This window comes from Coloeus monedula, assembly GCF_965178545.1.
Source record: "Coloeus monedula genome assembly, chromosome: 4".
Lineage (NCBI taxonomy): Eukaryota > Metazoa > Chordata > Aves > Passeriformes > Corvidae > Coloeus > Coloeus monedula.
This window is the reverse complement of record NC_138784.1, coordinates 61,329,354-61,343,809: the sequence shown is the minus strand read 5'-3', so window position 1 is coordinate 61,343,809 and position 14,456 is coordinate 61,329,354. Positions and strand designations below refer to the sequence as shown.

At 42.7% G+C, this 14,456-nt stretch overlaps 1 protein-coding gene across 1 annotated transcript in view; it reads right to left on the bottom strand.

Moving 5' to 3' along the window:
* The window catches only part of CELSR1 (cadherin EGF LAG seven-pass G-type receptor 1), a 166,734-nt gene that overhangs the window by 2,622 nt on the left and 149,656 nt on the right, over nt 1–14,456 (bottom strand). Inside the window, exons 25-32 of the mRNA XM_082279992.1 lie at nt 13,356–13,530; nt 7,609–7,721; nt 6,209–6,288; nt 4,569–4,695; nt 2,547–2,672; nt 2,101–2,237; nt 1,516–1,619; nt 551–718 (exon numbers count right to left, since the gene is read on the bottom strand). Coding sequence (XP_082136118.1) covers nt 551–718; nt 1,516–1,619; nt 2,101–2,237; nt 2,547–2,672; nt 4,569–4,695; nt 6,209–6,288; nt 7,609–7,721; nt 13,356–13,530 — 1,030 coding nt within the window. The remainder of the gene's footprint in view (nt 1–550; nt 719–1,515; nt 1,620–2,100; nt 2,238–2,546; nt 2,673–4,568; nt 4,696–6,208; nt 6,289–7,608; nt 7,722–13,355; nt 13,531–14,456) is intronic.

Sequence of the window (14,456 nt, the reverse complement as noted above, 5' to 3'; positions counted from 1 at the left end):
CAAGGCACCCTGTGCTGTATCTGTGAAGAGCCTCTGCACACAGCCTGGATGTTTGTCATTCAAAGTTGTATTTCATTAGGACAGTATCAACAATGCTTAGAAATGCCTGCACCCTGTCACACAGAAATTATATTAATGGTCAATGATTTCCAACTCTTTAAGTCCAGGACCTCCCCAACACCACTGGATACACATGCCTTTATTGTATGAGGAGAGGCAGACATTTCCTCCCCCTGCCTGCAAAACAAGTGGCTTCTTTCTCCTCTTCTTCATGAGATATTGCTGGCTTGGTAATGCCATGTCCAAATGCTTTGGGGACCTGCCTGCAAAGCTCACTCTGCTTTAGGGTGTTCAGCATTCAGTACTCAGTCACCCCTGGGAACAAGCCTTTGGAAGAAGAAAGGTCTCTAAGCTGGAAACAAGGATCTCTACCAAAGCAAGGTGCAGAGGTAGAGATGCTGCCTCAGCTGCACGGTAGTGTGGCAAATGCATCCCATCTAATCCAAAGCTACTTTAGCGCACCACTGCCCTCCCCTCGCACTGGGAGTACCTTTGGGTGTGCTGTGGAGTGGGCCATGTTCATTGTTTTTGGAAGTAGATGTGTTCCACTTCTTCTCCATCTCGAGTCCATCTTCCTCGCTGTCTGATGAATGGGAGGAGGCGTAAGAACTGCTGTGTTCATCGAGGGACAGCTCGCTGTCAGAGTCTGAATCATGCTCTGCAAAGGGGGACAGGGGAAACACAGTGATGGAAGTGTAAATAGGAGCTGAACAGATCTATCTGACAAATGCACAAGGAAGAAGGAAAGGCAGGCATCTGGTTCAGGCCGTGCCAGGAATGAGCTCTTACATCTGTAAGTGTACCTAGGATAAATGCAGAGGGACTGCAGCACAACCACTGGGAAGCACAACCACTCGGCTCAGCTAGTGGGCAGGATGTGCAGGACAGAGTGGGAGCACATTTTCCCCTATTTAACATGCAGAACAGTAACTCTATTGGATCTCAATGAACACAACACACAGGTAAAATAAGATACCTAGAAATACCAGGAATCTGAAATGCACTTAACTTAAAAACTGCTACAAGGCAACAAAATTGAATGTCAAGACCAAAATGAAAGGAAATCAGACAAGAGACACTTCTCATTTTTTTTGTCAAACCACAGACAAGTAAAGGAGAATATTGCCTCAAGGTCTCAAACATTAAAATTTCTCCAACTAAAAATCAAGAGCAACAGTACATACTTTGTGAGAAAGAAAGGGGACTCCATAAACTGTCAACAGCCGTGACAGCATCAGATAAAAATTAAACCATCACAAGCAGCAGATATATGATATTTCCATTCCAGGATTTCCTTGTAAGGCAGCCATTACACAGCTTGTTATGCCAACAGCATAATCAAAACGAGAACATCTAATTATTGTAATTATTCTTCCTGTTACAGAAGACTTTGGAGAAACTGCTGAGAAGGAGAAGGTGCACAAATGGGTCAAAGCATTTAGAAATTATTCTTACCATTGGATTTGGACGGATTCCTATGAAAAATGGAGGAATCTGCTTCAGTCTGACCAGCCCTTGCTTGACTTGAGGATCCACTGAGTTTATGAGCAGCCTCGTCCCTTTGAGAAGAAAAACAGAGGACAACTTTCTTGGTCACTTTACTGTTCTTAACAACAAGGCAGACATACAGACAGCTTCAGGGGATGCCAGCCAGCCTGTGCTTGACTGTCCAGTGGTCACTTTACAGTGAGACAAAGGTTATCCTGATCTAGTTATCTACCTTGTGCCACATGAATCACACTCTGAAAAACCCTAAAGCTAATGAGCTAAACTGTGCTCCTTGAGACACATCTGAATTGCAACAGGCAAGCAGCATAGCCCATATAGGTAACCTCACTCTTAGGTTAACCTCTGCACTGCCAGAACCCTGCCCCAAAGACACATGCAACAGAAAATGCACCAAAGAAAATGACAGTCACATGAAACAGAACTGTTAAGACATAAACCAAGTAGCATTTGAACCAGATTTCTGGTTTCCACGAGAGCAATAAAAAAGGGAAAGGCAAGCACCTGAAAGCCATGCACCTGCCACCGGATTACCTGAGAATATAAGCAAGGTAGCTATTGTGGCTCTTGGCTGACCTGACGGTGCTTTCTAGGGAGACAGTGGATTCCCCCATAGTTGTGCGATACATGTTTGGCTCTTCTATGTATGTGTTGTTACAGTTCAGAGATCGCTGAAAGGGAAAAAAAAAAGACATAAAGCATTAGTGAATGATCCTTCCAGAAGCTCATGTTACTCACAAATGTACGAAGTTTCAAAGAACCAAATGGGTTTTGATGCCAGGGAAAATAATTATTTTCTCTCAAAGGTTTAAATTAAAATAATAATCAAAACTTTTGAGAGAGGCCATCAGTAATCTTTGTAGAAGTCACTGAAAGCAATCATTCAGTTCACTTATTACAGGCAAGCCACCTATAAATTTATTTTAGGTAACTTCTACCAGCAAAAAGGATGGTTTTTTCTCCCAATGCTTTTTTCTTACAGTTAATAATGTAGCTCTTGTTGCAGTGGAATCATCTGGAAGAGGTTTCTTTCCAGTTAAAGTGTTCTTCAAGTGCTTTCTGACTTCTTTGTTAAATACGCAGTGGAAGAAGAAAATGAACAGCCCCTGGACAATTTTAGAGAGAGGAAAATGTAAATGATTCACTACTACCACATTGCAAATATGGATATTGGAGAACACCCATTCTGAAACAACCCCTGAATTCTAGTTTGTAGTCCATGATTGTGTATTTCAAAAGCAATAACTATTTTCTTTCTTTGACTGAAATGGCATTGACTGATCTCCTAGCACTTCTTCATAATTTGATTCCAAGTTCAAATGCGCATTAAAGGCCTGGGAAAATATACACAAAGATGTGTTTCTCCAGAATTTACAGAGCACAGCTTGATTTGGGAAGAAATCCAAAGGGAACCTGAATGTCCCACTAGAAAACATTGCAGGAATTTTAGAATTTGGGATTTTAGAGCTTTTACACAGATGATGAGAAAAAATCAATAGCAGCACATGAAAAATATCACAGCCTTTAGTGAAAGCCTCTGGAAATGGGCAACTTCTGTGAAAGGAGCCCTTAATACTGTGTCGAAGAGAATTTTAGAAAGCCTTGTGAGATGTGAAGATGGACTGGGGGCAGAGAGGTCCCAACTTTTGTCGTCTAAGTTCCTTGGTTAAGCAATACCTCTGATGGGAAAATCAGTGAAGTCCCCAGGGCTGGGCAATTGTTGGCTGCCAGGAACACACATTAACAGCTTTTGCTGGGGGCAGGGCACACACACGTGTCTGCCTTCAGATGTATTTCCTCTGAGGGAATTAATGCAGCTGCCATTGGTTGGACATACAGTATAGAAAAGCCAATACTCATGAAGCTGCAGCTGTACCAACATCATAAGAAGCCTGAATTTCATTATTTCAGCCAAAGCAATTGACTTAGAGTAACTTTAAACTTCAAGCTCACTTTCTAAACATTCGATCAAATGTGATTTTAGCTGGCACTAGCACTTTGGGATTATTCATTAATAAAATTCACATAAATGTCTCTTTAAAAATACAAGTTCAAAGAAGGCAGTGATGTGAAATGCCACATACCACTGTACCTCTCTGGGCAAGTTTAGAGAATTCCAGCTGCTGATCTTTGTCCCTCTCATCAGGTTTATGTTTAATTTAATTTAATTTTAGATTTGTGGAAGTCTGGTTTTACAGCCAGAGTAGGTGCATTTATTTCAGAGCACACCAGTTGCAGTGGCAAAATAACCTTGCTCCAAGCTGAGCTATCTGCTGTACTTCCAGGGCACTGACAGCCATCTCCAAAGGAGACCCATTAGACTTTTTTTTCTCTGTGGCTGCAAGTTGTGGCTGTTGTGCTGCAGCTGAAAGAGTGTCCTACAGTAGCTGTTTTAGTACTGCAGACACTTGAGAGGACAGTTACTGCCATCCTTGGTCACATTCAAATTGTGACCGACATGAAGCTCTGTGACTACTTCCATGCCAGGTCTCCTACAAATAACTCTTTTCTGCATCTTTATTCAACAATTGTGTAAACTGGGACAGGCAACTCAGGAAAACCCTAATACAACACGCATTGTATTTGAAAATCATTACTTGTCTCTTTTTTTAATTTGTGAAAGCCTTGAACTTGGAGCCATCGGCTCTGGGTGTAATATAACAGTCTCTTGTTTGTGGTAGCAACAGAATGACTTAACAATGAGCACACAGAACACAGTAACAACGACTTTGTCTCTAGAAAGACAGAGGTATAACTGTCTACTGTCACAGGTTACTATAGTAGTGCACTTATCTTTAGAATGACTAAAAGCAAGAGATGTAATTACACTGAATTATAGTTTTGGTTAAAAAAAACCCCACTCTTTGAGAAAAGAAAGCAAAAATTGCACTTGAGATCTCTGATTTTCTTAAGTTAGCTCATGTTGAGCAGGTTTTTGGAGGTCTGGGTGCAAGCAGTGTGCTCACCAAGGTCTGCCACAGACAAGATGCCATCCAACTTACCTGCAGGCAGCTGAAAATGGCAAAGAGATAGTGAAATGTCATGACATCGCTGTTGACCGCCATGAGCCCCAGGAGCCACGTGGCACTGATAAGCAGCAGGAGCAGGAATGCTGTCCGCAGCACAGAGCTGTAAAGCAAACACAGATGGACATTTGCAGTGTGATGGCACACAAGAGATACACTTCTCCCCATGGGTGCTGTTATGTGCCCAACAACTCAGCAACTGGAAAAGCCCTTTGGGAGAATTAGGGCAGTGTTCACCAGGTCCCAGTTTCCAACTCTCTCACAGCAATACTCCACAGCTTAGTATATTCATGTTAAAAACGTAATTTCTTTTCAAGTTCATTTCCAAGACTTTCTTCAAACAAATCTGACTGTTTTCCAAGCCCTTGCTGTTCAGCCTTGATGACTCTGAGGAACACATCTGGGCAGTAAATGGCCACGTCCATCTCATTTCAGTTTGTCAACCTCACTCTCACATTCCTTTCCAACATTACTACCAGAGGTTTTGAATCAAGGGCACTCAGGGAATATTTGTTTTCTTAAAAATACAATTTCCACAGACACTTTCAAAAGACAGAAACAAATACAGTAGCAGAAGTTTTATATTATGAGTAAAATTGCTGCCATTAGGTAGCAATTATACTCCTTAGTTTAGGGAGATTTGGATGTCATCCTCAACCCGTGGACGTTAATGGGCTCAGGGTAGGGTTCAGAGTACCACAAAGCTGACAGCTGCATGGAAACTGGGGCTGGAAAGGGCATGCCAAGGGGAGCACGGCACTGCACCAGCATTGCTCCTTCCACACTTTTATTAACTGGGCCACCCATGTTGCTGGTAAGCTCACCCTCAGATTCTAGTTTTCATTAAGTTTAGTGTTAGGGTTCAGAGAACCACAAAGACTACAGCTCCAGGGACACCAGGGCTGGAAAAGCCATGCCAATGTGTACACAGCACCCTACAGCCAGAACTGAAAAAGAGAACAAGAAGCAGCCATTTGAAATCTCATACAAAAAACCCAAGGGGCTGTCTTGCCACTAGATAATCACATTTGGGTTCACAGGTAAATCCTGAGCTTTGGGCAAAACAGATGTTAATGAGAACAGGCTGCCACAACAGCTCAGGAAGGTGGCAGGTTGCAGTGTGCAATGCTGCTCATCCCATGGAGCGTGGGATGCAGGCAGGCTGGCCCTCAGCACGGGAATGTCAGTGTGTCTCTGCCACGACACAGCTGGTAACCCAGACACTTGAGAGGGGAGACCTATCTGAGCCATGGACAAGAACAGGGAGACCCAGACTGATGTCCACCTGGGCATGCTATAGGCAGAGGTGAAGTGACAGTGTAGTAGAGAGTATAATGAGAGATCTGGAAGGACTGCAGTGATACCATCTGGAGGCTAGATCTTTCCCTTCTCCTTTCTCCTGCCTACACCTGGTGGTGCAGAGCACCTTGGTGGAGGCTTTACAGGACCTCCAAGGGAACCCCAGGAGTGGGTGGGGTGAAGCAGCTCCAATTGCCTTTACCAACACTCTCCTCCAAAAAACTTTTTTATTTCCTGCTCCAAAACTTGCTTTTAGGCAATTCTGTCTTTTATTATTTCTGGCCACAACTTCTACAGGTTTTTGAACTCACACTTACATGACTCCTGTTTTTTCAAATGAACGTTGCCTTCGTCTGCACGATGCTTTCATTGCTAGTATAAAGATGACAGTGTTTATCTGAAAGGCAAATTGAAATAACAGCATGGATTCTTTCTGTACATTTGTTACAGCTCTATTTTCAATGACAATGCAATTTTTATCCTAAAACAGTTTGTGGTGCCAAGAATATTTTCCCTTCAACTTACAGGTCTCTAAATTCCAAGATTCACCTTGTTTCAAGGCAACATAGTCAAGGACATCCTGGCACTTGATCTGGATGAAACTCAGTAAGACAACCCTATGCAAAGATTCTTGAGTGAAAGATAAAAACTCGAGAATGGCTGTTGTTGTCCAAACCAGTGTCCACCTCAGCCCAGCACCTTGTTTCAGTTTGGTTAAACCAGAATTTAGGAGTATTTTCTAGCAGAGCATACAGTGATAATTACTCTGAATAAACCTCTAGTCTCCACTCATTTCCACGTCAACTGGGATGTACTAGGTTGGGGGTGCATTTATACTTAATCACTCGTAGTGAATATTCATGCTGAGAATTTGTCTTGTCATTCACTTTCCAAAACTGTGCAGAGCTTTACCACTGCCATTGTCCTGTTTCTCAGAGTTTCTAACTTAAAATGCTGTGGAGAAATGATGCAGCTTCTCCTGTTTCTTCAGGATCTGCTGCCTCCTGCTACTGCTTGTGTTGGGAAGACCTTGAATGGTTGGGTCCATAGCCATTTTCTCCAGACCAACCAAGGCTTCTCCTTCTCCCTTCTCTGCAGCTTTCTCTTCTCTAAGCTTAAGACTCCTAGTCCACTTGTTTGTTCTCCAGTGGGAGCTGTCCCATGTCTCTGATGACTCCTGACCGTAACCTACACTGCTTCTAGGTCTACTTCATACTTTTTGAGATGAGGAGACCAGAACTGCATTTGGCATTCAAGGTAAGAGTCAAACCACAAATATTTATCTTCTGGTGTTACTTTGAAGGAGAAGCTCTAAGGGAGAAGTTAAACACCAGTCCATTCTTTTAAATTGAAAAATTGAAAGTGGAAATATTTAATATTCCTTTAGGACTTCTGGATGAAGTGACTTGTTATGGCTTATTTTGTTGATTTGTTTAATAAGCTCACAGACCAACCCTTCGAAAATGGAACAAAGCAAATGGGAAATAGGTTTCTGGCCATACAGCCATTGCTCCACAAGCAATCTTTGTACTGGCAAGCAGCTCTCTGATTTCAAGAAGCTTAACTCATGTCGTATCTATTTAAACAAAAGATGCAAGCTCGAGTACATTTGCTTCAAATGTAAAGAACACAGTTGCTTTGCATGACTACTGTTCAACAAAACATGAGAAAAGGTTGCAGGAAGAGACAACTCTGGATGCCAACTCCCCCTACTTACAACAACAACCATTACGATGGGCCCAGCGAAACTCCAGATCAGGGTGTCATGAACAGACAGCCAGCAGAAATCAGGATTCCCATAGCCCTGTGGATCCAGACCAACAGCAAGTCCTGTGTCACAAAATGGAGAAAAAGTAAATCAGAAAAGTGCTGCCTATAACCAAATGTAGTTTCAAATAAGCAAAATTATCACGGCAAAATTTATTCAACAGGGAAGTCTGCGAAGGCAAAATCAAAGCAAATATTGAAATAAAATTTTGTAAATCAAAAGCTTTATGCTGGTCATATCAAATAATACTTAGAGTTTTGCCAGCTAGAACAAAGTTCAGCCACATAAAAACTATAACAAATGCAAGTCCCAAATTAATTCTGTTTCAGCACAGTTTTATAGTCATTCTCACACAGTGTGAGCCTTGAGGGTGAGTGACGTGAGGAATTTCAATAAGCCTGTGCAGCAGAATGAAATGAATCATAACTGAGGAGATGTCTATGCTATGAAAAAAAAGGGCATTCTTAACTTGCTGTCACTAAAATAACATCAGAGACAAAGGAACCTGGGAACTTACGGGAGTTAACTGCTTGAGCTCAGGTGGGATTCATTTTGAACTGCCATCCCAGGTACCTCACCTTGCTTTTAGCATTGTCTGAAAAGGACTTAATGCCCCAAGGCAATTGAGTTAAAAACACATCTTTTATTATTTATTTTTCAAAACCTGGCCAATTCCAAGGGACTCTCTGAGCCCAACATTCACCTGATGATTTACAGTGCTGTCTGACTTGGTGACCTACACCTCGCCCATGGTGATGGACTGGGATTGCTGCCTTTGACCTGCAAAATCATACAACCATAGAATCGTTTAGGTTGGAAAAGACCTTCCAGATAAGATGTCCCCTGAGACCTCTTTTCTCCAGGCTAAACACCCCCAGCTGCCTCAGCTGCTCCTCATCAGACTTGTGCTCTACACCCTTCATCAGCTTCATTGTCCTTCTCTGGACACTCTCCAGCACCTCACTGTCTTCCTTGTAGTGAGGGGCCCAAAACTGAACTGATTTGCAGTGTGGCTTCACCAGTGCCGAGTACAGGGGGATGATCACAACATCCTTTTAGTCCTCCTGAGTTATCTGCCTTTTCCTCCATTTTTCCCTGGATTCCAGCAAAAGCTCCCTGTTCAGCCAGGCTGGTCTTCCCCATTGCTTTGTCTTTTGCCATGTGGGGATAGCCTGCTCCTGTGCCTTTAAGATTTCCTGCTTGAGGAATGTTCAGCCATCCCGGACTTCTTTGCCCTTCCTGACTGCCTCCCAAGAGACTCTGTGGGTAAGCCTCTAAACAGGCCAAAGTCAGCCCTCTGGAAGTTCAAGGCAGAAGTTCTGCTGAATCCCCACCTTTCTCCTAAGAGTATTGAAAACTATAATTTTGTATCACTGTGTCCAAGACAATCTCCAGCCATCACATCTCCCACCAGTCCTTCTCTGCTCACAATGAACAGGTCCAGCAGGGCACCTTCCTTTTCTTGCTCACTCATCAGCTGCATCAGGAAGTTCTCTTCCACACACTCCAGGAACCTCCTGGACTCTTTCTTCTGCTGAGTTGTATTCCCAGCAGACACCTGTTAAACTGAAGTCCCCCACAAGAACAAGGACTAGTGATGGTGAGACTTCTCCCACCTGCTTATAGACTATTTCCTCTGCCTCCTCATCCTGGTTGGATGTCTATAACAGACTCTCACTGTGGTATCTGCCTTGTGGTCCTTCAAGATGATTCTTACCCATAAAGACTTTTATCACCAACATCAAGCTCTAGACAGTCAAAACAACCCCTAACACAGATAAGTGTTCCCATGGTTTCTAACACGGAAACACCTGCGTCCTTGCTGCCACATGGATCTCCAACCCCTGCCTCCACTGAGATGGCAGACAGAAGGACTTCGCTAGCATACTGCCCCACGAACACTGGCATTCTTCCCTCTGATTGCCTCTAGTGAGCCTGGTTTTATCCCTTTCCTCTTTCAAACCTAGTCTAAAGCTCTTTTAATGAGCCCTGCTAATTCCTGTGCAAAGATCCTTTTCCCGCTTTGCGACAGGTGTACCATGTCTGCAGAGATCTTCCTTCTTCAAGACACAGAAACTGATCCCTGTGAGGTCTGTGGCCAGTGACAGATGGCAGGTGGCTGCAGCATGTTGTCTGGGCATGGGAGGACCTATCATGATGAGTGTATGTCCTGTCTCAAGAGGCGGCCAAGGCTGACAGCAGAGCTGGTCTCTGCAAGGAGGGTCCATGTGCATTAATAGTCATCTTTTTTTGAATTGAAGCCTGAGTGCTTGGATGAAAATACACAGAGAAAGGGAAAGGTAGCTGCATTTCACTCTTGCTGCTTAGAACTGGCCCACAGCCAATATTCACATCTGGTACAGGCCTATGGTCTATGAAAACTAAACCGGCTATTTGGCAGACCAGTGGATATTGGATCTGTTTTCACTGAAATGTGGAATGAGATAGGACTAGTCTCCCTCCCTGCTCCCATTGGCTCTTCCACCACCCCCTTCAGCAGTTGCCATCCAGAAAGAATTAGCCATAAATGATTAAGGGACCATAAAGTATTTTATACAGATGTAATTCTATGGATACAGTCTGTTTCCCAGGACTGGATTTCCTCATTTATAGGACTCTGGCTCTATGAGTAACTGGCAGGCAGCAAAATTTTTTCACTCTCACAATCCTACCCTGAAGTTCTCCATTAAACAAATGGGGAAAATTGCTGTCTTCAAGTACATGGTTCAAATATTACTGCAGTCAACAACATGTGAAATATCACTCAGCCTGCACACTCAGTCTGCTAAGGGCAGCCAGGCTGCAGCATTTAATTGATGTACCAAAATGTTTCTCAGTATTACATTACATTGGCTTCATTCTGCCTTTGAGTAAAGTGTTACCTTGCTGACATTTGCAGGAACTGGGGCTGGTCCTATGGCCAAGAGTCCTGTGGGGACCAGCACCCATCCCAGGAGTGTGCCAAGGGTTGCAGGAGGGGCGCGTTTTGACCCTTCTGAGCTCCTGAGGGCTTAGCAACCATGTGTGACTCAGGCAGCTGTGGGGCAGCCTTACCTCTCTCTGGGCTCATTGCTTTGTTTAGGATTTGAAAAGTGCCATTTTCTGGGCGATACTGGTTTTAGGGCTGCATAAGAACCTGTTTTAACGCAAGCACTGCAGTCTCCATGGCAAAGCTGTTACTGCACACATATGTCAAGCAGCTAGTGTGCTGCCACAGAGACAGGCAGAACTGGGGGGGTCTTGCTGGGTGCCAAATCCAGCCCTTTGCTCCTCAGGCAAGGAAGTAATAAAATCCCTCTCCAAGATGGATCAAACTACACTTTAAAATCAGCAAGCTTAAAGCAAATTTAAAATGTTCCACTATCACTCCCAATGGAGGACTATTCCAGATCCATACTCTTTTGATGACTGTAAGCCTTCTTCCAACTTCTATTCTATTCTATTCTTGTTCATGGCAATTTGCATTTCTATGCTGTGATTAAATGTGGTTCTTCCCCATTTGAGTGTTCCTCTGTAAACCTTTTACTAAGTTTTATCCCCTTCTAAAGGTCAGGGTTCCCTTCTGCAAGTAGCCTGCTCCCATCACAGATGCCTTAGGACCACTATGTCCCACTTGAAATGAATATCAGTTTGAGCACAGAAAGTAGAAAAAACAATATACAAAAAGCCACTGCTATTATAGGTTTGGTTTTTTTCCCTCTCAGGATAGCTATGATGAAGATGAAATAGTATTTATCTTTAAAATAAAAAAGTCCCCTGCATGTCCCAAGACTAAAATTTCTTCCCATACCTAGACTATACCACTACTAAGAAAAATAAACAATCCTTCTCTCATAAAGCAATATAAATAATGTTTAAGATTCATGTTATGAAGCTGGAATCTTTTTACTGTTTAGAAATTAAAATTTATAAAGAAGCTTATTTAAAATATGTACAGTAACAAGTTATCTAGAGGCAAGAAATCCTACATTGTGCAATTTATGATGAAACAATTTTCTCTTCAGATAATTTATAAGCCTGGAAGGGCAAACTAAAGGCTTTGTTTCCTTTAGCCTTCATTTCACAAAATCCCCTGACTTTCTCAGTAATAGGGATCTGACTTTTCATTTAAACTGAACTGCAAATTCAGTAGATTCAGAGATTAAATTGAAGGACACAACCTGGAAAGTTTTAAAAGTGCAAAATAGTTCCATATCACAGAGAGCAATATCTAAGTAGAAAAATGGTATGCTTGTGATATTTAGACTGCATAACACTGCTGTTGAGAGGGTCCAAATTAATTTAAATTTCAGGAGAGAAAGTAAACCTGAAGCAGAAACTCCTTCCAATAAAGTTCTTCTAAAGATAATGAGTTTTGAAATGTAATTACTTTTTGTTATTTAATGATACTTCTTTTCTGCCAGAAATGATGCTGCCAAATATCTGATTGCACTTCAGTGTTCCTGAAAGTACTGTAGTAGTCCTGTATGTACTGATAAAAGACACATAGGTCTGAAACATTTCAGAAGTTCAAGGACAATTTCTATTTAAAATGTCTGGGATACGTCTAGAGTGGCAGAACCTCCTGGGCTGTGCTTTCTACTATAAATTGATAGAAGTAGAAATTATTTAGGCACAAAGTGATATGGAAAAACTTACCAGCTCCCTGAAGAGAGAATTAAACTGTACCAGCCCATGCTGTGTTTTGGTATTACACCTTCTTAAAACACACAGAAAAAAAGAACAAGTATGTATTTTTAACTTGTTCCATAATATTTTTGCAAGTGTACATGAGCGATAGCTATTTGTCTGATCTCAGAGACATCTAAACCTCTACCATTGCTGACAGTATGTTATTATCTGTAAAAATAACACTAATTGCATAAAAGTTAACTGCCTGCCTATGATCTGATTTCCCATATGGAAACAGATACATGCTGAAACAGTTGAACCAAAAAACTCCACTCCAACTGTTCTGTGAAGCACAATTCCTGAGGAGCTGTCTGCCTGAATTAACACAGCGCCGTGTGCTTACGGTAGCACTGGAAATGTCTGATGGCAAAAATAGGCACAGTGAGGGCGGAGATGGATGTGCTCCTGTGGATCACTCTGGATTGGTTTAAAAGATTACTGCCTCCAGCTTTTCATTACTTTTCCTCAACTGGAAGTTACAACCTTTGTATCCGAAATTAAGTAAAAGGCAGCTTGAGTATTCCCAGCTTGGTTTTATGCCAAATGAAACAGAGCCGCTGAAATTCCTTTCAGGATGTATTTACTGCTGGTTGAGGGTAGGCAGTGGAAATATCTAGTGAAGGACAGTAATATCCTGTGGGCAGGATTGCTTCTGAAGCCACTGCAGTTACTTCTCTCAGAGACAGTGTGTCCATATCTGGAGGTACCAGCACAGGGAAGGAAAATTCCTGAAAGCTACTGGCAAAGTTGTTGAAATAAAAGTACTGTTATTCCCAAGCAATGTTATCAAGTCCTGATTTAATGTGTGTCCCTGCTATTGCATAACCATTGATATCACTTCAGCTGGGGCAACAGACATTTGGTACACAGATCCGCCAAATTCGGGCTGACTTCTGCTAGATATGGCTTGGTGCTGTCCTGGTTCAGGAAAACACCCATGGCTGTCTGGGATGGGGTAATTTCCCTGAACCTGGCCAGTGAAGATGGCAGGGAAAAAAAGCTTTTTTTGGGGTGGTTGAGGGTACCTGTTATGATGGCTGGAATGCCCCAGCCAACAACGTAGTAGAACCGCATGTGCCCGAAGTTGATGTTCCTCACTTCAGTCAGCATCCGGTAGATGTGGAGCTGCTCCACAAACATCCATGCGAAGGTGCTCATGTAGAAATAATGCAGGAGGATGGCAATCACGGTACACACAAACTGCAGAGGGAAAGGGCAGGGAAATTAGAGTTGCTCTTCTGAATCACAACCTGGTGAGTCACCAGTTCCCCCTGTGCAGCTAATGGCAAGTGTAATAAAAACATTTTGGCAGAACAAATATACTGCCTTTAATAAGTTTTTCAGAGTTTAAGAAGAGCTGCTCATATTGTGAAAGATTTTTCTTTTTTTAAAGTAAATTATGTTACCTGTTCTGAATCTGGTTTAGCTTCACCCTTATCAACCCAACACACTTTCAGTCACTGCCCTTGCCCTCTCTGTTCTGTGGCTAATTTCTCTGTGCATACTTGCTGCAAAGGTGAGGATTTGAGCTATTCTGACCAAAGTCCTTCTGCCTGCAAAAAGGGCAGGGCTGGCAGTGCTCCTGGCTCTTTCTCCTGGGGCAGAGCAGGAGGTGAGGATGCTCCTCTGGAACCTGAAGATCCTTTGCCCTGCCTGGTGTATGAGTCTCACCTGCACAATGCCACATTCACACAGTGAATTCAACCACAGCATGTTTAACTGCATCAGCTAAACTGGTCTCACTGCAAAGCCCATAAACTGCTCCTGAGAACAGCCACCCTCAGCCCTGCGCTTACTCAGGGTCTTCCATTGCCACATCAACAGCCATTCTATGGGGTTTTCTGACACTACATTCTTTCCAGAGAGAAAAGGAAGTATGCTAGTTTGGTACAGTTTTCTTTTGTTTTAAAGTAGACTGTATTTTTTGTTTTATTAGTAGATAAAAAACTACAAAGCAAGTCTTCTCATATTTGACAGAGGTGGGGTGGATGTGTGAGAAGATCCTAGGTCTTCAGTTTAGGACCTGTCCCTGAGAAAGTTCCTTCTCAGGAAAACTTCCGTTTCAGGGACAGTAAGTCTTGAAGCTTCAGGCAAGGAAAAGTGAACATGCTGAACATGAGCTACAG